At 39.2% G+C, this 25,908-nt stretch overlaps 1 protein-coding gene across 17 annotated transcripts in view; it reads right to left on the minus strand.

Annotated features, from left to right (window-relative positions):
* The window catches only part of LOC132386955 (MAPK/MAK/MRK overlapping kinase-like), a 107,879-nt gene that overhangs the window by 51,613 nt on the left and 30,358 nt on the right, over positions 1-25,908 (minus strand). For all 17 annotated transcript variants that reach the window (XR_009509736.1, XR_009509719.1, XR_009509727.1 and 14 more), the window contains 4 exons: positions 16,580-16,758; positions 11,289-11,390; positions 2,180-2,353; positions 1,321-1,441 (listed from right to left, as the gene is read on the minus strand). Coding sequence is in view for 5 of the 17 variants with exons in the window: in XM_059959352.1 (XP_059815335.1) it covers positions 1,321-1,441; positions 2,180-2,353; positions 11,289-11,390; positions 16,580-16,758 (576 nt within the window). In the remaining 12 variants the exon portion in view is untranslated. The remainder of the gene's footprint in view (positions 1-1,320; positions 1,442-2,179; positions 2,354-11,288; positions 11,391-16,579; positions 16,759-25,908) is intronic.

Genomic DNA, 25,908 nt, shown 5'->3' on the forward strand with positions numbered 1-25,908 from the left:
TGGACATAATAGGTGACTCAGTAAAACTTGTGGGTGATGGCATTCCTATGTATTTGAAGGGTGGAGTGATGAAGGTTGTGAAGTTAAAAACTGGTGGTGTTTTGCTTGGCTTTTACTTCCATTTCTCTTCTGGCCTCCACCAAATAGTTGCTTAATACTTTCTTGGAAGTGATTGCTTAATGTTCAAGGCTAGAGTATCATAAGTTCTATTCAAAGGTGCTATTCACTGGGTGCAAGCCAAGCAAGGGTGAGTTGCATATATTGCTGTGACTATATTTTTAAATTTCCAAAAATATGATCACTTTATTTATGGACTAAGATGTTATTTTAAAGGCCTGCAACATCACGCTACTTGTGTTCAAAGCAGATACGACCCAACTTTTGAGCAACCATGATTTATTCAGTTGAACTCCCACCAGAACATCACATAATTGCCTCAGTTCCTGTTTGCAGACTTTATGTCCAGAAAGCACAACATCTCCATATAGCTGAGGAGAACTTGAAGAATCCTGTACCCTGTCAAAGTGAGTTCCTATTCAACGGGTACAAGTCTGATTTGGAATTGAAGTACTGTTCATTCACGGCTGCTGGATCTACGTGCCTGAACACCTTAAGCACTGCGGGAATAACTTCTATTGGAGAGCTTCAGCAGTTCAAGAAATCAGCTCACTACCACCTTCTCTAGAGCAAATATTGGATGGTCCTAAGCTTAGCTGCAAAAGGAGAAAGATTGGGCATGAGGCTAGCAATCCCATCTCATATAAACCCAGAACTAAGTAAACACCAACAGAAGCTCCAGACTTAATCCCTGGGAGAAGAAGGATCTTCTATGATGGAAAACTTGAAAGACTAGCCCAGGATAAAGTACTCTAATGAGCTGCTGTCAGCAGCCCATGCCCAGCAGGAATGATGGGCTTAAGAAGAATACATGGGCTTTGCTTGTGATATGCACATCCAATAAATGAATGAAAAGAACCTGAGGCTTTCCAGGAAATTCTGATAATCTGCATATTCAGTCTGTGGAATCTGCCCTAAAGTAAAATCTAAATCCTTTTAGAAATATTTTGGAATAGATTGTCACCTTCACCACAAATCAGTATGATGTTACTTGAAAAGCAATAATTGAAAAGCAATTGAAAGCAAAGCTATTGATTACCTGCTATATTTTGTATTCTATTGTAATGATATTAGGCTTGCATCAAAAGAAATGTTTACAGTTTTAATTACTTTTGAGCATATTGTTAATTTCAAATTAATAATTAAATATTGCTTTGGGGGACAGCAAAAGGTTAAGCAATATGCCAGTTTCTCACATCTTACCCGTTTCCGTCCCTTATGGATTCTCCATAGATTATGAACCACACTTGGACTTAAATTGTTTGCATTTCCTTCTAAGCATTTAACTGAACGATGTACAATATTGGTTTGTCTTTCTGCCAATCTAAAAAGAAGAGAAATCACTATTTAATAGTTTTACTATAATACTTAATGTAAACTAGTATCCTCCTTCCTAAATTTAAATCATTTATAACTTATCAAAAACCTTAAATGGATTGCATTTTCTCACTTTGAATTTTAATTCTGTTGTCATGTTTTATGTTATCAGGATGAGAGGATGATTAATTGATTGCACAGTAAAACTCACTCTGAATGTAAGTCTGCATGCATACCTGGTTTACTGAGTACCTCAGGTCAAGCCAGTTTTGCAGAGAATCCCATAAACATTCAGTAGGTGTAGAGCCCAGCACAAAGCAGGGAACAGTATGATGGTAGAAACCCAATGGAATATCAATAATATTTACAAAATAATTCTTCAAAAACCACTTAAATGTAAAGCAATTCCTTAAAATGAACAACTTAAAATGTCATTTAGCATTGTTTTTATGGAAAAAATGGATTGAAAAGATTTTCAACTTTTACACCTATAAGTGTAAATCTAGTTTCTAAAAGCACAATAAAATAATATTTTATAAAATTATTAAATGAAAGCATTTCAGAAATACACAGAAATAAGAAAATTAATCCAAAACAGGACAAGATCTTATTTAATCATTATATTGATTTAATAGTGAAAACAGGCATTAAAATTTAATAGGTATTTTTTCTACAGCCAAAAACAGATTAACCACCATCAGAAACAGATTATCATGTATTACCTTAATTGAAAACTATGTCTTACCTCAGATCATGAAAATATGGATGCTGCAATGCATGCTTAGCAGTAATTCGTTCTTCAGGGTCATACTCCATCATTGCATGCATCAATGAAATAGTTTCAGAACGAGTGTGAGGAATGAGACATGATATTCCTGTTCCCTTCTTTTTTGGAAAGTTAAAACTCATAGCTCGTGTTCTGTATCAGAAAAAAAATTAAGAAATCACACTAAGCTGTTTCATCCTAAATGTCTGAACTCCAAGTATCACAGGAATATAGAAAGATTGCTTAGAAGGAGAATCATAAGGAATTTATCTCTGTTACGAAGGTGAAACAACTCTGAGGGGCAGAAGGGTACAAAGTCGCCCCCCTCCTTTTTGAGAATCGCAAGATTGCTATTATTTTGGGTCTGAAACCCAGGAAATGAGAGAGATACACATCACGAGGGAGAGAGATGCAGAATACACAAGGTTTGGAATGTGTCCTGACATCAGCAGAACGGAACCACTGATAACTGCCATTGTCTCTTGGAGAACGAATTGTGTATTGAGTACTGTACTATTCATTGAAACCCCTCAGGGGACAACCAGGGTGGTCTGGTTGAGGGATTGCATCAGCCCAACCTGATTGACATCTGAGACCCCGTGAGTAAGGATAAAAGAGGGGTCTGGGGAACACCCCTTTAGACGCACCAGGAGAAACGCTAGAAATCCCGTGACAGCGTTTTATAGCAAAAGCCGGTGGGGGCTTGTGTGCGTCCTCCCTTGCCTGGGTGGTGAGCTCACCACGGAAGAACAGTTTAGCTCAAGGAGAGGTCACACTTGAATGGCCACGACAACAAGACCCCTGACAGATCAAAATCATAAAGGAAAGCCAGCAAGTTTTCTCCCTCTCTCCCTCTCCCTCCCCCTCTCTCTCTCCCCAACAAAGTGCAACACAGTGACAACCAAAAGACGGCAGCTTGTGGAACTGCAGTGAACTTTATATTTCCATTGGACAATACATTATCCCCTAGACAACGCTAGAACTTATTTCTTATTGATTATTATTATACCCGCACTTTTAGATTTAGTATTGACAATGTATATTATCTGTATATTTGCATTGATATTATTTTTGTGTATTTTTATGAATAAATACTGTTAAAAATATTATCATCAGACTTCAATGGACGTCTCTATCTTTGCTGGTAAGTTACCCAGTTACGGGGTTCGTAACATCTCTTAAAAAGAAAATTTGAATGGTCTGACACGGTGGTCAGCAGCACAGGAGCGCCGCAGGGGACTGTGCTCTCTCCGGTCCTGTTCACCCTGTACACATCAGACTTCCAATATGACTCGGAGTCCTGCCATGTGCAGAAGTTCGCTGATGACACGGCCATAGTGGGGTGTGTCAGGAGTGGTCAGGAGGAAGAGCATAGGAAACTGATACATGACTTTGTGATAAGGTGCAACTCAAACTACCTGCGTCTCAATATCACCAAGACCAAGGAGATGGTGGTGGACTTTAGGAGACCTCGGCCTCATATGGAGCCAGTGATCATTAATGGAGAATGTGTGGAGCAGGTTAAGACCTACAAGTATCTGGGAGTGCAGTTAGACGAGAAGCTAGACTGGACTGCCAACACAGATGCCCTGTGCAGGAAAGCACAGAGTCGACTGTACTTTCTCAGAAGGCTGGCGTCATTCAATGTTTGTAGTGAGATGCTGAAGATGTTCTATCGGTCAGTTGTGGAGAGCGCCCTCTTCTTTGTGGTGGCGTGCTGGGGAGGCAGCATTAAGAAGAGGGACGCCTCACGTCTTAATAAGCTGGTAAGGAAGGTGGGCTCTGTCGTGGGCACAGAACTGGAGAGTATGACATCGGTGGCAGAGCGGAGGGCGCTGAGTAGGCTATGGTCAATCATGGAAAACCCTGAACATCCTCTGCACAGCACCATCCAGAGACAGAGAAGCAGCTTCAGCGGCAGTTTGCTGTCAATGCAATGCTCCTCAGACAGGATGAAGAGATCATTACTCCCCAACGCCATTCGGCTCTACAATTCAACCACCAGGGGCAAGACATGTTAAGTGCCGGGGTTAGGACTGAGCTTAAGTTACCACTCAATGCACTTTAGTAAACTATTTAATAACTTTTTAAAAGCTATTTATTAATGCTTTTTGGGAGGGTGATTTTAGATGCATATCATATTTATACTGAGTGAAATACTGTATGTAATTAGTTTTGCTACAATAAGTGTATGGGACACTGGAAAAATGTTGAATTTCCCCTTGGGGATGAATAAAGTATCTATCTAAATATCTATATTAATTTACGAATCAAATGATCTTCCCTTCCATACTTTTTGTATGTTTACTGTATTTAACAATATCGTTAGTTGGATAAGATCCCTAGGAAAGTGACTGTGGAGATCTTGCAGGGGGAAGAAAACAAACAAAATATTGAAATGAAAACAAGATTAAAATATTTTTAAAAAAGAATTCTAATGTTTTTCAAAATTATATCAATCAGAATACAATACTACAGTTTGATGACTACTACATAAGGGTATGTAGTAACCATTTTGTGAACAAGAAAACACAATAATAGCATTTGATCAGTAAAACATATTGATAATCATGTTAGGAGACCTTTGTTTTTCCATAAATTATGCCATATAAGTTTAGATGTCCATTGAAGAATTGGATTAGGCCTCTGTTTAACATTGGCTCAAGAGCGGAATCTCTTGACACCATTCTAGATTATGTTCTCAAAACTTTGATTGAGAACTACAAAAGCCTCCTGACTCAGAGAAAGTCTACTTTAGAGTAACAAAACTTTTGTGAAATTCATTTACAAATATATTAATTAGTATAATAGGTTGAAGTGCTCCACTTACAAAATGAAGCACCTGATAGCCACCTACCCACTAACAAGCAACAGCAAAATGAAGCTATCACATCATTTTGGATCAGAATGGTAATTCATGTGTGGAGCCAAAAAAGAAGGGGGAGATCTTAAATTAATTTTTTGCATCTGTAGGCAAGGTGAGACAAAGTAGCACTGACTTCATGGAGCCTATCCAGATTACAGGCTAGAAGATGCTGGCTGTCCTGAGGCAAATTAAGTGGAAAAATCCCCAGGGCCTGACAAGGCATTCCCTCAGATCCTACAAAAGGCAAGTGCAGAAATTGTCGGGGGCCTAGCAGAAATACTTAAATCATCCTTAGCAAAAGGTGAGCTACCAGAAGATTGGAGGAAAGCCAATATTGTTCTGGTGTTTAAGAAGGCTCTAAAAATAAACCAGGAAATTATAGGCCGGTTAGTCTGACATCAGTAGTGGGAAAGTTATTGGAAGGTATTCTAAGGGACCAGATATGTATAAGTATTTGGATAGACATGGTCTGATTAAGGATAGTAAGCATGGCTTCATGCATGATAGGTCATGTCTAACCAATTTTATAGAGATTTTCGAGGAAGTTACCAAGAAACTGGATCAGCTGGAAAAATGGGCTGAAAAAATGGCAGATGAAATTTAATGCAGACAAATGCAAGTTGTTGCACTCTAGTAGGACTGACCAGGGTAGGTCTTACACAGTGAACAGCAAAGCACTGAGGAATGTGGTAGAACAAAGGAATCTGTGAATACAGGTTCAGAATTCATTTTAAGTGGCATCATAGGTAGATAGGGTCATAAGAAAAGCATTTGGCACATTAGCCTTCCTAAATCAAAGTACTGAGTACAGGTCAACACGTACAAACAAGCTGGAGGAACTCAGCAGGTTGGGCAGCATCTGTGGAAATAAGCAGTCAACGTCTCGGCCCGAAACACTGACTGCTCGTTTCCACGGATGCTGCCCAACCTGCTGAGTTCCTCCAGCTTGTTTGTATGTGTTGATTTGAACACAGCATCTGCAGTGTACTTTGTGTTTACTGAGTACAGATGTTGTATAAGGCATTGGTGAAGCATAATTTGGAGTATTGTGTGCAGTTCTCGTCACCCGTCAATTGGAAAGATGTAAATAAAGTTGAAAGAGTACAGAGAAAATTTACATTGCTAGGTCTGGAGGAGCTGAGTTATAAGAAAAGATTGAATAGGTTAGGATTTTATTCCTTGTAACGTAGAACACTGAGAAGACATTTGATAGAGGTATACAAAATTATGAGAGGTGTAGACAGGATAAAAGCAAACTGGCTTTTTCATTGAGGTTGGGCGAGACACAACTAGAGGTCATGGGTTAAGGGTGAAAGGTGAAAAGTTTAAGGGGAACAGGAGGGGAAACTTCATCACTCAGCGGGCCATGAGAGTGTGGAACGAGCTGCCAGCACAAATGATGCCTGCAAGCTCGATTTCAACACTTAGAAACATAGAAAAATTATAGCACAATACAGGCTCTTCAGCCCACAATGCTGTGCTGAAAATGTACTTACTTTAGATATTACCTTGGGTTACTCAAAGCTCTCTATTTTTCCAAACTCCATGTACCTACCCAGGAGTCTCTTAAAAGACCCTATTGAATCCGCCTCCACCACTATCGCCAGCAGCCCATTCCATGCACTCACAACACTCTGTGTAAGAAATTTACCTCTGACATCTCCTCTGTACCTACTTCCAATTCAGCCCTGGGGAAAAGCCTCTGACTATCCACACGATCAATGCCTCTCATCATCTTATACACCTCTATCAGGTCACCTCTCATCCTCCGTTGCTCCAAGGAGAAAAGGCCAAGTTCACTCAACTTATTCTCATAAGGCATGCTCTTCAGCCTAGGTAACACCCTTGTAAATCTCCTCTGCACCCTTTCTATAGTTTCCACATCCTTCCTGTAGTGAGGCGACCAGAACAGAGCACAGTACTCCAAGTGGGGTCTGACCAGGGTCCTATATAGCTGTAACATTACCTCTCAGCTCTTAAACTCAATCCCACAGTTGATGAAGGCCAATACACCGTATGCCCTCTTAACCACAGAGTCAACCTGCACAGCAGCTTTGAGTGTCCCGTGGACTCGGACCCCAAGATCCCTCTGATCCTCCACACTGCCAAGAGTCTTACCATTAATAGTACATTCTGCCATCATAGTTGACTTATCAAAATGAATCACCTCACACTTATCTAGGTTGAACTTCATCTGCCACTTCTCAGCCCAGTTTTGCATCCTATCAATGTCCCGTTGTAACCTCTGACAGCCCTCCACACTATCCACAACACCTCCGACCTTTGTGTCATCAGCAAACTTACTAACCCATCCCTCCACTTCCTCATCCAGGTCATTTATAAAAATTATGAGGAGAAGGGATTCCAGAATAGATTCCTGAGGCACACCACTGTCACCGACCTCCATGCAGAATATGACCCGTCTACAACCACTCTCTGCCTTCTGTGGGCAAGCTAATTCTGGATCCATAAAGCAATGTCCCCTTGGATTCCATGCCTCCTTACTTTCTCAATAAGCCTTACATGGGGTACCTTATCAAATGCCTTGCTGAAATCCATATACAGTACATCTACTGCCCTACCTTCATCAACGTGTTTAGTCACATCCTCAAAAAATTCAATCAGGCTCGTCAGACATGAACTGCCTTTGACAAAGCCACACTGACTATTCCTAGTCATATTATGCCTCTCCAGATGTTCATAAATCCTGCCTCTCAGGATCTTCTCCATCAACTTACCAACCACTGAAGCAGGACTCTGTCTATAATTTCCTGGGCTATCTCTACACCCTTTCTTGAATAAGGGAACAACATCTGCAGCCCTCCAATCCTCTGGAAACTCCCCCATCTCCATTGATGATGCAAAGCTCATCGCCAGAGGCTCAGCAATCTCCTCCCTCGCCTCCCACAGTAGCCTGGGGTACATCTCGTCCAGTCCCGGAGACTTATCCAACTTGATGCTTTTCAAAAGCTCCAGCACATCCTCTTTCTTAACGTCTACATGCTCAAGCTTTTCAATCTGCTGTAAGTCATCCCTACAATCGCCAAGATCCTTCTCTGCAGTGAATACTGAAGCAAAGTATTCATTAAGTACCTCAGTTATCTCCTCCAGTTCCATACACACTTTTCCACTGTCACACTTGATTGGTCCTATTCTCTCACGTCTTACCCTCTTGCTATTCACATACTTGTAGAATGCCTTGGGGTTTTCTTTAATTCTGCTTGCCAAGGCTTTCTCATGGCCCCTTCTGGCTCTTCTAATTTCATTCTTAAGCTCCTTCCTGCTAACCTTATAATCTTCCACAGTACATGCACACACAGACCACAGTACGTGCACTTGCAACACTGTGTGTCAGACAGAGTGGTCAGCAGCACTGGGGCTCCACAGTGGACTGTCCTGTCTCCCTTTCTCTTCACCATCTACACCTTGGACTTCAACTACTGCACAGAGTCTTGCCATCTTCAGAAGTTTTTTGATAACTCTGCTGTAATTGGATGCATCAGCAAGGAAGATGAGGCAGAGTACAGGGCGAAGGTGGGAAACTTTGTCACATGGTGTGAGCAGAATCATCTGCAGCTTAATGTGAAAAAGACTAAAGAGCTGGTGGTGGACCAGAGAAGGGCTAAGGCACCGGTGACCCCTGTTTCCATCCAAGGGGTCAGTGTGGACATGGTGGGGGATTACAAATACCTGGGGATACGAATTGACAATAAACTGGACTGGTCAAAGAACACTGAGGCTGTCTACAAGAAGGGTCAGAGTCGTCTCTACTTCCTGAGGAGACTGAGGTCCTTTAACATCTGCTGTACGATGCTGAGGATGTTCTACGAGTCTGTGGTGGCCAGTGCTATCATGTTTGCTGTTGTGTGCTGGGGCAGTAGGCTGAGGGTAGCAGACACCAACAGAATCAACAAACTCATTCATAAGGCCAGTGATGTTGTGGGGGTGGAACAGGACTCTCTGATGGTGGTGTCTGAAAAGAGGATGCTGTCCAAGTTGCATGCCATCTTGGACAATGTCTCCCATCCACTCCATAATGTACTGGTTAGGCACAGGAGTACGTTCAGTCAAAGACTCATTCCACCGAGATGCAACACTGAGCATCATAGGAAGTCATTCTTGCCTGTGGCCATCAAACTTTACAACTCCTCCCTCAGAGTGTCAGACACCCTTAGTCAATAGGCTCGTCCTGGACTTATTTCCACTTGGAATAATTTACTTATTATTATTTAATTATTTATGGTTTTATATTGCTATATTTCTATACTATTCTTGGTTGGTGCGACTGTAACGAAACCCAATTTCCCTCGGGATCAATAAGGTATGTCTGTCTGTCTGTCTGTTCTAGATCTCTATCATTACCTAGTTTTTTGAACCATTCGTAAGCTTTTCTTCTTGACCAACAGCCTTTGTACATCATGGTTCCTGTACCCTACCATCCTTTCCCTGTCTCACTGGAAAATACCTTTGCAACTATCCCCTGAACATTTGCCACATTTCTGCCATACATTTCCTTGAGAACATCTGTTCCCAATTTATGCTTCCAAGTTCCTGCCTGATAGCTTTATATTTCCCCTTACTTCAATTAAATCCTTTCCTAACTTGTCTGTTCCTATCCCTCTCCAATGCTATGGTAAAGGAGATAGGAGATTTAAGAGAAGTTTAGGTAGGTACACGGACATTAGAGATGCTAAGGGCTATGGTCCCAGTGCAGATCGATGGGAGTAGGCAGTTTCAATGGTTCAGCATGGACTAGATGGGTTGGAGGGCTTCTCTCTGTGCTGTATTTTTCTATGACTCAATATCTCTACATAGGCCACCAAATAGTCAGAAGAAATAGAGGAGGAGATCTGCAGGGAAGTTAGCATACAAGAACAGTTGTGGTAATATTTGAGTAACTTTAATATTGGTTAGGTTAATTTTAGAGTAAATAGCATAGAAATGGAGAAAATTCTGAAACAAGTACAGGAGAACCTCTTTACTCACTATGGTTTCAGCCTAATGAGGAAGGAAGCATTGCTGATACTGGTTTTGGAAAATGGGGCAGGGTAAGTGGGCCATGTGATATTGGAGATAACTTGGGAAACAGTGATTACTATATCACAAGGTTTACTTTGGTACCCTGCTTGGCACTTCCCACTGAATACTGAGCGAGTGATATGGCCACACAATGTTGAGATGTGGGGGCTCAGAGCTGTACACTGAGCGCAGACCATTGCTGTAAACTAGCAGCACCTGTATTTATATACCATCCAGATCCTCTCTCTTTCTTTCTTCTCCTCTACATCTCTTCTCAGTTGCATCTCTTGATATTGCAGACCACTTTAATTGCTTCTATGTGAATCATGACAATGGATTTAAATTATTATTTGATAAATGCATAAAGCTTGAACATGAAGTGATGTAGATGTAAATTTTCAGGGAAGTAATCTCATATATGTAATGAACAAAAGTTATTGGAAAATAGAAAAACACTGTATGAAACAGTAAATGAAGATCTTGATTGTATATTGAAAGAGTGATCTGTCAGCATTGGAGTGAACATGTGCTGCTTAATTGTATGCTGATCATGAAACAAGCAAAAAACTATCATCATCAAACTAAAAATTGAAGATAACTGAAAATTCATAAGGCTAGTTGCAGAAATTTAAGAAAGGGTATGACATTACATTTTTAAATATTTATGGTGATAATGACACTGCTGATCAAGAAGCAGCAGAGAAATTTATTGATGATTTGGCCATGATCATTGCTGATGAAAGTCTAACACGCTGAATGGCTGTATCAATAAATATGTGTGATGAACGAGTGTAAGACAAAGACTGCTTACTGGTAGCACAGTTTGAAATGATGGTGATCCCAAGCTCATAATTAATTCCAAAATCTGAAAAATCATTTTGGTTAAGGGATACTCAATCTGTGCTTGCAATTTCCTATTAGGATGTTAGAAGACCCACAGTACTGTACCATAATGACACAATTTCATGGTCACAGTTGAGATAGTTATGAAATTATTTCTAACTCTCAAACAAGTCATCAGGAGAAGATACTGTGCAGTGTTGAAAAATTTTGATGCCATTTGGAATTTTGATGAATTTGGACCATGCATTTATTGTCTCTCTTTGTTTGTGCATCATGCAGACATTAAAAATCATTAACAGAAAATAGTCCTGATATAAACTTGATAGATATTAATTTTATTGTAATTTTGGATGTACTTACTGTTTGAACTTTCTCAGAGTTTCAGATTTTGGAGTACCAACAACTTCATGGATTTTTGCAATTTGATCAACTTCATTAGAACCAGGAAATAATGGCTGTAGACTACAGGAGAGAAGTAATAATTTTAAAGTAATGAGCATTTATTTCACTGTATTTCAAAATTGTTATGATCTATATGATGAATCTTTTACTGTATTAAAGAGATGTACATATTTATACCAGTTCATATCAGCATTTTCCAATAAGCCAATATTTCTAATACAATTTGCTCAGTGTGTTTTCATTACCTTTCTTTCACCAATACAATCCAATACCTCAGTCTTAACCCTAGCACTGAATTCCAGGATCTCACTATACTCCACATGAAAATGTTTCTTCTGCCTGGTACTGAATCTCCTACATTTATCTTTAGATTTATGATGTACCTTGCTTGCTCAACTATGGGAAACTGTTTGCTTCTACAAGGATTGCTTAACCATTTCATATTTTCATACTTTCATCAAATTACTGCATAATTTGCATTGTTCTCAAAGAAATATTTCAAGTTTTTAACTTCATAGAAGGCAGTGAGCTGGTGACAATATATTGTTCATGCTTTGAAACAACAAGGTAGTGTATGCTGCTTAAAAATCTGATTAAGATTTTAAGGAATAATACCTCAAATTTTGGTATAATCCCCAAATGCTGATAACTCCTCCTTTGTATCCAAATTATATACTTCAGTTGGAGTAAACTGGAATCAGAAAGCCCATTTAATGTCATTACAACTTTCAACCTTAATGCGAGGGGGGAACTGTTCTTCATTTCTACTCTCTTCTAATGATTTTTTTATAGATATATAGTATAGCACATCCTTATTCTCTAATTTTCCATGTATCAGCTAATTATAAGCTCTCATCATAAACATTATATCACTGCACTTCCTTGCTGTTACCTTCTAAAGGATTCCAAGAGATTTGTCAACCATGGTTGTCCCTTCATAAATCAATGCTGGCAACTTCTAACTGATTTCTCAATATTTAGATCAGTGGTAATTTATCAGCCAAGAGTTCTGAAAAAATTTCATTAATCACATAAACTAATTGCCCTGTCGCTACCCAATTGTTAAATGCATACATAAACTGCTTCAGAAGAGTTGTGAGTAGAACTGAACAACATGCAAATTTTAGAGCACATTTACAAATCTGACTTCATTACAAAGGGAGGTCATTGGTTAAAAAAAAAGATGAGTGGAAGAAGAACGTCCAAGGAACTCTTAAAAACAATATCCTGATATAGACAATTGACCTACAAAAACCACAACATCTTCCTTTGAGCAACTACAGTCAATGCAGACATACCTTAGTTCAAGAAGATTCATTTTATTAAGCTATTATGATGGCAAATGTGATCAAATGTGTGGTTATTTTCACCATATCACACTTCTGGAATACAGCTCCTTTGTCTATGTTTGCATTAAAGTTGTATTTATGTTTTGAGCCTAATGAAAATACAGACTGAGGACTGGTAAATCGGTTTAGTGATGTGTAAATATTGATTATTAACAAGGGTTGATAAACACTTTATGTTGCCGTGATTGACAGTGGACTGATGGTATTTAACCATACTGGATTTCTTGACTTTTGTGAATAAAACATGCCTAGGCAAAGTTCCACACTGTCAAAAAGATGTAAGTATTGTAGATCACCTACAAATCTTGTGTGGGAGTTTTAAAGCATGAGGTTTTTAACATTACAGATGAAATGTGGTGATGTTGCCTTTACCGACATTGCTTGATACCAAATAAAATTAATTGAATTGATCAAAAACTGGTTTTCTGGGGGCTAAGATGAATCTTTTACAAGACAACTAGATAAAAATATTTGCAAATACTTTGCATTTCACTTTTGCCCTGTTGTGCTCAGCTCACCTATCTTTCAGGATAGCATGTTCATAGTATACTTTTGTTTACTTCACGTGTGGTCAAATATGGTAGCTTCAGCTGATTGACATCCCAATTTAGGTGCACTTCTGCCTTCTTAGTATGTTCATCTACTCATAATTGCTACCTTAACTTGATTGAAACATACGGATTGATAAGTCAAACACTGTAGTTACAGATTGAGGAAGTTTACAATTCAGCAGCTGCTAATGACTCAGTGATGCACAGACTTTGTCTCCAGAAGGACTACGTAGTATCAGTCCAGCCAAAACTATCATGGGTAGATACACCTTCAGTATGATTAATCCTCTAATTGGTTCTCTCACCAAATTCCTTGACAATACAGCTAGTTTGCCAGTGGTGATATAATCCAGTTATTCTTAGTGATAGGCATTTAAGTACCCTATCAGATTGCATACAATATTAGTATTCAATCGATGCTAATTCAATGTGATATCTAGTATAGAGATGCATGCTTTGATGAACTAAGGAGATGCTGATGCAGGCTTACCCTATTTGACAAGCAGATGCTTTCCTTGAACACGAGGAAATCTGCAGATGCTGGAAACTCAAGCAACACACACAAAATGCTGGTGGAATACAGCAAGGCCAGGCAGCATCTGTAGGAAGAAGCGCTGTCGACATTTTGGGCCGAGACCCTTCATCAGTCCTGACGTTGACAGTGCTTCTTCCTATAGATGCTGCCTGGCTTGCTGCGTTCCACCAGCATTTTGTGTGAGATGCTTTCCTTGTCCATGTTCAGCTCAATGGTTTAATATTTCACAGAGTCAGCATGAAGTGTACTTTATTTCAATATGCTCAAATTTAAATTTTCAGGATTTCTGGAAGTCAGGATTACAAAACTAATTTGCTTTCACATATGCAGCTGTTATGCCCATTCTACTGCAACTTTTAAGTGATTGGTCACCTTTCCATCTGAGAATCCAAGTTCATGTTCTTCCCTGAGCATCAAGACTGCATTCTCTGTAATAGACTACAGTAAAATAATCTGGTGCAGTGGGAGCTACTATTGATGTTACTTTTTTTCATTGAAATGCTTTATACGTTATAATTTGAAAATATATTTAAGTGAGACAGTGAAGGTGAAAGGGAGTGCAGGAACATGGTGAGATTAGTAATTCAGGATGCAGGATCCTGGAATGTCGGAAATAGGGCTCCAGTGGGTTTAAAAGGAGCATGGCAAACATTACCTGGTGAAACAGGTGGCAACCCATCAGATTTCTGAGTCACTGGACAGCTGACTTTTGAAATATTACTTTAAACTTCTCTGCCCTCCTGCCTAAATACTTCCATATTATAGAAACTTTTACACACTGCTGCTGCACTTGTGATTGGAAACAATGTTACAACTGTTCAGGGTGTTGGTGATCCTGTATCTAAAGTACTGTGTACAGACCTGGCGTCCATATCCAAGGAGAGAGATAACTGCATTTCAGACAATTCAGAATTTAAGTAGATTCAAAGGGTCAGAGTTGTCTTAGGATAAGGTTGTGTCATTGAGTATGTTCTAGATTAAGATTTCCAATAATCCAAAAATCTCTCTGCAGATCTGGGCAACATGCAGTAACATGTGTAGAAGCCAATATCTTATTGGATAGTGAAGCCAGGCTTGTGAGTCTGTAGGGCCAACACATACACTCATAACTGAAGTCTTTGTATCTGCTTATTATACTTCCCTTCAACTCATAACTGTCAGGGCCTTTGCCTTTTCAAATTCCAACCCCAAATTTAGAGAATAACTCAACTGTTCTGATGTTATCTCAAGATTGATCCTCCCTCTTCAGTAAATTGAGTGTCCATTTGTATATCCTTCTACTCTTTGGCAGTTCCTTGATGATACAGATGACAAACTTCTATAGGTGTGTGGTGTAGAGTATACTGACAGGTTGCATCACAGTCTGGTACGGAAACATCAACGCCCTTGAACAGAAAATCCTACACAATGTAGTGTACATAGCCCAGTCCATCAAGGGGTAAAACCCTTCCTATTACCTCGCACATCTACATGGAGCACTCTTGCAGGAAAGCAGCATCAATCATCTCCCATCAGGAATGCTTTCTTCTCGCTGTTGCCATCAGGAAGATGATAAAGGAGCCTCGAGATTGTTACCATCAGATTCAGAAACAGTCATTACCCCTCATCCATCAGGCTCTTGAGCCAGTGTGTATCAGCCCAGGCCATCACAGGTAAAGCCCTCTACACCACTGAGCACATCTACAGGGAGTGCTGTTGCAGGAAAGCAGCATCCATTACCAAGGACCCCACCATCCATACAATGCTTTTTTCCTCACTACTGCCATCAGGAAGGAGGTACATGAGCCTCAGGTCTCACACCACCATGTTCAGAAACAGTTATTACCCCTCAGCTATCAGGCTCTTAAATCAGAGGGGATAACTTCACTCATCTCAACATTGATCCCACAAACTTTGGCTCACTTTCAAGAACTTTTCAATTCATGTTTTCAATTTTATTGCTTATTTATTATTATTGGGTTTTTTGTATTTGCAGTTTCACTAAAAGAATTGTGACTTTTTAAATAATCTTCCTGCCCAGAGTGATGTGAATTAAGATGGAAAACAAACCATGAATGGAGTTCTTTTTGAGTCAAATATTATTTCTTTCTGTTTCATGGCTGTTTCCCCAAATAAAGGAAATTGGAATTTATATGGTGATCATCACCGAAGGTTTTCTGAAAGCTTACATTTGTAATGTAGGAAATACGGTGGACAAATTGCATACAGGAAGAATCCCCAAACAATAGTTAAATAATAACCTGCTGATTTTTTGTTTGTTTGCGATGTTGACTGAATAATATTTACTTGGAAACAGTCTCCTTCAAAATAATACTATGGAAATGACATACATTCATTTTTGCACTAACAATCAAACTATTGTAGATTTTTGTCTACTAGCCTCTGGAATATATTCTCAATATTCAAATTTTCCATTTTGGAATGAGAGTACACTCAACCGAATCATGCCTGACAATGTTATTTGAGAAGAAACAAAATAAACTATATTTACATCACATATAATCTGAAATCCTGAGCATGAAGTGTGCACTCCACTGAAATACCTGTAACCTACTTATGATAGATCTCATTATTTAAGTGTTATATATTAATAGTACTATAATTTTTGGTTGGTGAATTTTTACTGAACTTTGGTATTTAGCTGAGCAGAGGTACAACCACAACAGGTTAGAATTTAGAATTAAAGTTGACCATTCTAATACCCTATTGGCTTACTAGTTCTTCCACTATTCTGAGATATCAAATGGTTGAAAAATATTAATGTTTTTCCATTAATGATGGTTATGCAGCAGGACTAAAAAGTTTGAAAGTCACCTGGTTATTTCAAAGAAAACACAGCCTGTGCTCCAGATGTCCATTTTGAAGCTGTAGTACCCATCAGTAAGTAGGCATTCTGGGGCTCGATACCATCGGGTGGAAATATATTCTGTATACGGCTGCTTTGAGAACATACTCCTGCAGGAACCAAAATCTGCCAACTTCAGCAAGTTTTGCTGTAACAGTAAATCCAGTATTTTTAAAAACATGGAGCAGTTTTCAATATCACCCTCATAAACAAAAAAATACTGCTTTAGACATCAGTTTCGGAGCAGAATCTTAGCGCACACTTCATTTGTTTATTTGAATTTCCTTGGTTTCATAGGTAGTGGTTGGAAGAAGGGTCCATAAATAAGAGTTGACAATTCATAAAGATAATCTCACTCAGAATTCCACAAAAATAGCTATCTAGTTACATATTTCATGAAAGTTGGTTTTCTGAACCCAACTTTTACAAAATCTCTCGAGTAATATACACACATATGAAGTTTGAAGAGAGCACCGGGATATTATTAATCCTTACATCTCTTCTGTAAAACTGATTCAAATTTCTGCATTTAACACTGAGAGTGGGCCTTGCACAAGAAAGCACATAGCTGCAACAGGGTCAATCTCTGCAGCTATAATTCTTATTTGGATACAGTCTGTGCAAAGTTTGCTATGCCTATCACATTTCAGCCACCATAATGGAAAGATTTCAGAAAAATGATGATAATAGCAGAAAGACAATTCGGGCTTACTGTTAAGGTACATCTTTCCTTAATTTGACATCAAGGCTTTCATTTCATTGTCATAAGACAGACAATCAGGCCATTCGGCCCAGTGTGTCTGCTCCCCTATTGGATCATGGCAGAGTTATTTTTCCCTCTCAATCCCCTTCTCCTGCATTTTCCCCATATTAAATAATAATTAAATAATACCTAATGACTTGACCTCCACAGTTAGGAGGCAGAGAATTCCACAGATTCACCACACTCTGACGACAATTCTCCCTCATCTCTATTCTAAAGGGACATCCTTCTATTCCGAGGCTATGCCCTCTGGTCCTAGACTCTTGCACTTGTGGGAACATCCAACCTATGCAGACCATTCAATAATCGGTAGGTTTCTGTGAGATTATATGTCTTCCCCACTCCCCGAATTTCAGTAAGTACATGCCCAAAACTATCAAATGTTCCTCAAGTTTTTCCTCTCATCCCTGGAATCATTCTCATAAAGCTCTAGTGCCAGCATATCCTTCCTTGGAAATGAAGCCAATTTTAGCCTCCCTCTCTCAAACTGCATTGTGGATACTACCATATTATGATCACTGCTTCCTAAGGATTCACTTATCTTAAGCTCCCTAATCAAATCTTGTTCATTGTACAAATCCAGAATTGCTTTTTCCTTAGTGGGGTCAACCACAAGTCCTCTAAAACAGTTATATCATAGGCTTTCTACAAATTCCTTTTCTTGGGATCCAATGCCAAACTGATTTTTCCAATCTACCTGCATATTAAAATCCTCCATGACCACAAAAACATTATCTTTTTTCCATGCCATCTCATTCACCTTTTGTCATTTGTACCCCATATCCTGGCTATAATTCAGAGCCCCATGTATTACTCCTATCAGAACTTTTTCTTAATTCTACCATAAGGATTCTAGATTTTCTGTTCCTATGTCGCCTCTTGCAAGGATGCAATTTCATTTTTTTTAAACCAGAAGAGCCACTCAACCCCACCCACCCCAATCCATCTTTTCAAGAGGATGTGTGTCCTGGGTGCAAATCCAAGTGGAAAGCTAGAGGATTTGGAAGCTTCTAAAAACCAAAAGAGTGCAATTTAAAAAGCCATAGGAGAAAAAAATTGAAAGATAAAGGTAAGCTAGCCAATAATATAAAAGAGGATCGCAAAAGATTTTTTCAGATATATAAAGAGTAAAAGAGAGGTGAGAGTGGATATTGGACTGCTGGAAGATGATGCTGCAGAGGTAGTAATGGGAGACAATAAATAGTTGAGGAACTTAAGTATTTTGCAACAGTCTTCACTGTGGAAGACACTAGAAATATGACAGAAATTCAAGAGTGTCAAGGGACAGAAGTGAATGTAGTTGCCACTAATAAGGAGAAGGTGCTTGGGAAGCCGAAAGATCTGAAGGTATACAAAAGATGGACTATGCCTCAGGGTTCTTCCTGAAAGAGGTAGCTGAAGAGATTGTGGAGGCATTTGTCATGATCTTTCAACAATCACTACATTCTGGAAAGTTTCCGGAGGAATGTATAATTACAAGTGTCATTCCACGCTCTAGGAAGGAAGGGAGGCAGAAGAAATGAAATTATAGGCCAATTAACCTGTCTTCAGAGGTTGGGAAGATGGAGTCTATTATTAAGGATGAGGTTTTCAGGTACGGGAGGCACATGATAAAATAGGTCAGCCAGCATGGTTTCCTTAAGGGAAAATCTTGCCTAACAAATTTTTTTGGAGTTCTTTGATGACATAACAGGCAAGATGACACAAAGGAGTCAGTGAATGTTGTCTACTTAGATTTTCAGAAAGCCTTTCTACAAGGTTCCTTACATGAAGCTGCATAATAAGAACCCATGGTCTTAAAGGAAAGATACTAGCATGGATAGAAGATTGGCTGACCAGTAGAAGCCATAGAGTGGGAATAAATTAGGGCCTTTTCTGGTTAGCTGATGGTGACTAGTGGTGTTCTGCAAGGATCAGTCTTATAAGATATAGGACCAGAATTAGACCATATGGCCCATTGAGTCTGCTCCACTATTTCATCATGACTGATTCATTTCCCTCTCAACCCTAATCTCCTGCCTTCTTCCCCTAACCCTCCATGTACTGACTAATCAGGAATCTATCAACCTCTGCCTTAAATATACTCAATGACTTGGCCTCCACAAACGTCTATGGCAATGAATTCCACAGATACTCTCCTCTGGCTAAGGAAATTCCACCTAATCTCTGTTCTAAATGAACATCCCTCCATTCTGAGGCTGTGTTCATTGTTCCTGGACTCCCCCACCACAGGAAACATCCTCCTCACATCCATTTTCTCCAGACCTTTCAATCTTCAATAAGTTTCAATAAGATCCCTCCCATTCTAAACTCCAGAAAGTACAGGTCTAGAATCATCAAATGCTCTTCATACCATATGTTTCCTGGAATAATTTTTGTGAACCTCCTCTGGCCCCTCTCCAATGCCAGCACATCTTTCCTTAGATAAGGAGCCTAAAACTACTCATTATACTCCAAGTGCAGTCTGACCAATATCTTACAAAGTCTCAGCACTACATCCTTGCTTTTATATTGTAGTCCTCTCAAAATGAATGCTAACATTGCATCTGCCTTCCTTACTACCAACTCAACCTGCAAGTTCATCTTCAGGGGAACCCTGCATGAAGACTCCCAGGTATCTTTGCACCTCAGATTTTTGAATTTTCTTCTAATTTAGCAAATAGTCTATGCTTTTATTTCTTCTACCAAAGTGCATGACCATACACTTCCCAACACTGTATTCCATCTGCCACTTCTTTGCCCATTCTCCAAACTGGTCCAAGTCATTCTGCAGCCTCTCTGCTTCCTCAACACTACCTGCCCCTCCACCTATCTTCATATCATCTAATGGTCCTATGTTTGGCTCCCAACTATAATTTTCTTTCAGCCACAACTCTATGATTCCCTCTTCTGTTCTTACTCATTCACTATGCTGAAACATCTCCCATACAGGTAATGTTAGGTTCCTAGCAGAAGCACTTCAAATAGTATTTCAGGATAAACAAGAAATGCTAGCAATACTCAAACATCAATTGATGGCAATGTGAGAGAATAAGTTGCAACTGATTTTGGACTAACTGGCCTATTTTCTGTCACTCCTTTCTTGAACAGTGGTATTGACTGAAATATTACAAAATATTGGTAGATCAGGTTGGCTATTTGGAAGTTTGATTGATTGCTGAGCTTGGCAAAACATTTGCAGACGTTTCAGCTCCAATCAAGCAGCCACCATCAGTGTGCAGTTGAAGGTGCAGAATATTGGTAGCTCAGATGGGCTATTTGGAAACTTGGCTCATCATCGAGCTTGGCAAAATGTTTGCAGATGTTTCAGCTCCAATCAAGAGGCCCTCATCAGTGTACAGATAATATTGTATTTGCTTTTTCTGATCCTTCAGGACCTCTCAGAATCCTGGTATTTTTGCTAGATTATAGCCAATACATCCACCTTCTCTGCAGGCACTTTTTTAGACTTTGTAGGATGTAAGCCAGCATATCCAGAGAACCTGTTAGACTTCAGCCACAATTGTTTGCCTAGCACCTTTTTTATCTAGCAAAAGATTTACTTCACCATCCTTATAGGTGTTTGACTATATACTGTTGTGTGAATGTTTTTAATGACTCCTAGCATGAATCCCAGAGCATTATTATTTAGAATCTTCGCTATTCTTATATTTTCCAAAATAGATTCTAGGTCTTATACTTGCTACACCTTCTCACCAATCTGGTCTAGGTATCTAATGAGCAATTTTGACAAATGTCAGAGAGGCAGTGTTGGAAGCAAGCATTCAATCAGTCAATCTGAGAGAGCCAATTTGTATTCCATGGTGTCATGCGATCTCCTGGGATAAGATATTGGTTATCCAAACAATCCAAGGACAGTTTGCTGGAGAGCTATCTCACCTTTAGAGTTTCTCTCTTCAATGAGGTCCAAACTATGAAGGCAGAATCCCAACTTTCCAAAGTAGATATAGTTTGTATGTGCTGAAGAGAATATGTAACCTCTCCCAGCCAACAATGCCTATGGCTAAGTCCATAAGTGCTGGCGTAAAGCTAGCCATCACTTCCAAATTGGAAAAGGTAGTCTCCATATTCCACATAGAACATTGGAGAAGGTGAAACTGCAGTTCCCCTATACCCATGTCATCTTATACAGGCTTTCAGGTTGTTAAAAGCATCTCTATTTATATGTTCATCAGCCTTCATCCATTGGTTGTCTCATTCAAGTCCTCTGGAACTCTGCCACCCAGGAAGCTTGCATATAGGCTCACCACATGAAGATCCTGCCTCCATGGTACCCTCCAATGACTGTGAGGTAACAATCTCAGAAGAGTCACAACAATATAATCTTGTTACATATTCTTCATTCACAGTGAAAGCCAGGCTTGTGATAATGAGTTGCTTCTCTTCCAATGATCTGAACCTGTGGGTACCACAAATCTGCTTCTAACATCTCCTACAAGAGGAAACGAAGACCATTGCACACACATTGCATTAATGTCAGTAGATTATGATGTCATGGTTGCATTCTGTAAGTTTGGTGCAAATGTGAGTTTTGTGTATGAATTATCAGATGTGCAAGTGAAAACAGACACAGTGGTATATGTTTAGAGCAGTGGTTAGTTGTTGATAGCTGGCATTTATTACCATCTCTTCTTGTACTCAGGCAATTTGTCAGTTGATTTTATTTTCTTGCACAGGGGCTATTCCTAGGGTAACATTCAAGCATTTCTCTCTTTCTCAGCAACTCCTTTTACTGCAGCCTTATTTCAACTTTTGGTTACTTCACAAGTTTCAGGAACTCTGTTACAATCCAGATCTTCCATTGGGATTTCAAAGTCACCAGTGGTGATGTGCTCTTTCTTGGTAGTGCTTCCACTGTTTTTGTCAAATCTTTCTCTGGTACGATGGCATTGAGAAGCAGCTGAATTCAGTATTCACTTTCTTTAAGAGGTTGGAGACATGACATAAGTTAACAGAGATTAGTTTCAACTTTCATGTAGGATTCCAGAAATTTTATATACTTCATTTTGTTAAAAGGTTAAAATTGGTTAAAAGGCTAGTGTTAATCCTAAGAGCTCAAGCACAAGGTACCTGAAAAAAAATGCATACTAACAGTGCCAATATAAACTTGAATGACTCTCTCAAAAGTACATTTCAAAGTGAAGTACCACAGAAACACTGATGTTGGAAGTGTTTTTCATATTTATGGTACATGAATTTTTCTGATGCTCTAATCAGCAACAAGATACCAAGATACAATCATGGTCAGTGGCAACTCATTTGAAGAACATTCTAAGATAAATTAATTCAGGAATTTCAAAAATTCCCATTTTTACAGGTTGTTAGAAATCTGTGAACAATATAGGAAGATTGCTTCTACCAGAAGCCAATCATCTTGATAGTTTTAAATTCTGTGCCTCAAAAATATTGATAATGTCTAAAATATCTTAATTTCTGAAAGGTATCTAATACAAAACATTCTTAATAATTTAGAAAACGTTCTTATTAACATTTACAGCTGCAAAAATAACCTGTTCAGCAAAAAAAAAGCAGAAAAGCACAGAAATCTGTGACAGATGGACAAGACTTTCACAGACACTTCAGTTGTTCAGAGGAGGATCTGCGCCTCTTATCTGACACAAAAGGGATGTTTTGGAAAAGGATTAACGACTTCCTTTGAGAAAAGGATCAATAGACTAAACTAACTACAGTTCAATGAAAGCAGTTCATCAGTGTGATGATAAATGGCACCTCTCTCACCCAAGCATTAGTGCTACCTTCATGAATGGAGGCCATGTACAGGATGTAAGATGCCATGGAAAACCTATGCAGAATTTGGGAAAAGGAACTAAGCTATTTTATTATTGGAGAAATGCAAAGTTACAGAGTAGTTCTTAGTACCTCCTCAAGTACAGCTCATAATTGCATAATAAATTACTTCCACAAATTTCTAATATTCGTGGCCCACAACTCTAGACAAAAGATGCTAATTCTACCCAAATACCCAATTATTCTTTGATGCATCATCAATAACTCTCTCTGAGACGTAAAGGTGAGATATCGGCTTTTATTGACTGGAAGAAAGAACAAGTAGTGGTTGACCACAGTACTACATCCTGGAGACAGAGAGGTCGGGCTCAGACCTCAATCGCCTTTATACAGGGGTCTGTGGGAGGAGCCACAGGAGCAGTCCGCAGGGGGCGTGTCCAGACAGGTATATGTAGTTCACCACATTCTTAAACCAAGCATCCCATCTCCAGAAATGATCCATGAATAAACTTCATTAAGTATTGCACAGTAAAGCACACGGTGGCTCCAAAATTTAAACTTGTATAGATAAATCCTTGAGGAATGTATTACTAAAAATCTGAAACTTTGCAGTTTGCTGGAAGATAGAGCAAAATTGCAGTCAGTGGAATGAGTTGAAGTATAACATGGGGCAAAAATTGAAAAAGGTGCTGAAAATAGGACTGAAGGGTTTACATTTGAATGCATGCAGTATACAGAATAAGGTAGATGACCTAGTAGTGCAGTTACAGATTGGCAGGTATGATATTGTGGGCATCACAAAGTCATGGCTGAAGGAAAATCACAGTTGGGAGCTTACCATCCAAGGATACACATTGTACTGAAAGGATAGGCACGTGGGCAGAGAAGGTGGGGTGGTTCTGTTGGTAAAAATTGAAATCAAATCTTTAGGGAAAGGTGGCACAAGACTGGAAGATGTAGAATCTTTGTGGATAGAGCTAAGAAACCGCAAGGGTAAAAAGACCCTGATGAGAATTATATACAGTTCTCCAAATAGTAAGCAGGATGAGGAGGTAGAAAATGGGAGGTAGGAAAGGCATGAGATAAGGCAATGTTACAATAGGCATGGAAAGATTTCAATATGCAGAACGACTGAGAAAATCATGATTGTACTGGATTCCAAGAAATGGGATTTGTAGAATGAAATGGAATTCTCCCACAAGGGTAAAGGCAATTCTGGATTAAGTGTTGTGTACTGAACCAGATTTGATTAGACGTCTTAAGGTAAAAGAACCCTCAAGCGTAGCAATCATAATACAAATACAATTCACTCTGCAGTTTGAGAAGGAGAAAGTCAGATGTATCATGCATTAGTGTGGAGTAAAGGGAATTACAGAGGCATGAGAGGAGCTAGCCAAAGTTGATTAGAAGAGGACACTATCAAGGGTGGCTGGGATTTCTGGAGTCAATTCAGTAGGCGTAGGATAGATACATCTCCAAAGATGTATTCTAAAGGAAGGATGAGGCAACCAAGGCCGACAAGGGAAGTCAAAGACAGCACAAGTAAAAGCGAGGGCACATAATACAGCAAAAGATAGTGGAAAGGCAGAGGATTGGGAAGCTTTTAAAAACCAACAGAAGGTAACTAAAAAGCCATAAGGAGAGAAAAGAAAAAAATATGAAGATAAGTTAGCCAATAATATAAAAGAGGATACCAGGTATTATATTCTACCAAGAAATATACAGTGGTGCTAGAAAGTTCAGGAATCCTGTAGAATTTTCTCTATTTCTACATAAATATGACCAAAAATGTCATCAGATCTTCATGCAAGTCCTAAAACTAGATAAAGAGAACCCAATCAAAATAAATAACACAAAAAAAATCATACTTGTTCATTTATTTATTGAGAAAAATGATACAACATTTTTGTTGGAAAAAGTACGTGATCCTCTGGGGTAATGCCTTCTACAAGAGCTATTTGGAGTCAGGTGTTCCCATTAATGAGATTGGAGGTGTAGGTTGTAGAGGTGGTCTGCTCTATACAAATGACACACAAAGTCAGGTTACTGGCAGAGCCTGCTCTTCTCAAGAAAGACCTGTTTATACGTACCATGCATTGGTCAAAATAACTTTCAGAGGACCTTAGAAGAATTGTAGAGATGCACAATGCTGGAAAAGGCTACAAAAGCATTTCTAAAGACCTGAACGTTCATCAGTCCAAATGGAGAAACTGTGTATAAATGGAGGAAACTCAGTACTGCTGCTACTCTCCATAGGAGTGGACATCCTGGAAAGATCACACCAAGAGCAGAACATGCAACGCTGAAGGCGATGAAAAAGAACCCAGGGGCAATAGCAAAATCTCTAGAACTTGCTAAAGTCTCTGTTTATATGTCCACTATAAGAAAAACACAGAACAAGAATACTGTACATGGAAGGACACCATGGAGGAAACCACTACTCTCCAAAAAAAAAAACGCTGCGGCACATCTCAAGTTTGCAAGACCACCTGGATGTTCCAAAATACCTCTGGGACAATATTCTGTGGACAGATGAGACAAAAATTGAACCTTTTGGCAGAAATACACACCGCTATGTTTGGAGAAAAAAGAGCACTGTACATCAACACCAAAACCTCATCCCAACTGTGAAGTATGGTGGAAGAAACATCATGATTTGGGGCTATTTTGATGCCTCAGGGCCTGGACAACTTGCAATCATAGAGGAAACAATGAATTCAAAATTGTATTCAAAATTTTACAGGAGAATATCAGGGTAGCAGTCAATCACCTGAAGCTTAATAGAAG

This window comes from Hypanus sabinus, chromosome 2 (assembly GCF_030144855.1).
Source record: "Hypanus sabinus isolate sHypSab1 chromosome 2, sHypSab1.hap1, whole genome shotgun sequence".
NCBI classification, from domain to species: domain Eukaryota; kingdom Metazoa; phylum Chordata; class Chondrichthyes; order Myliobatiformes; family Dasyatidae; genus Hypanus; species Hypanus sabinus.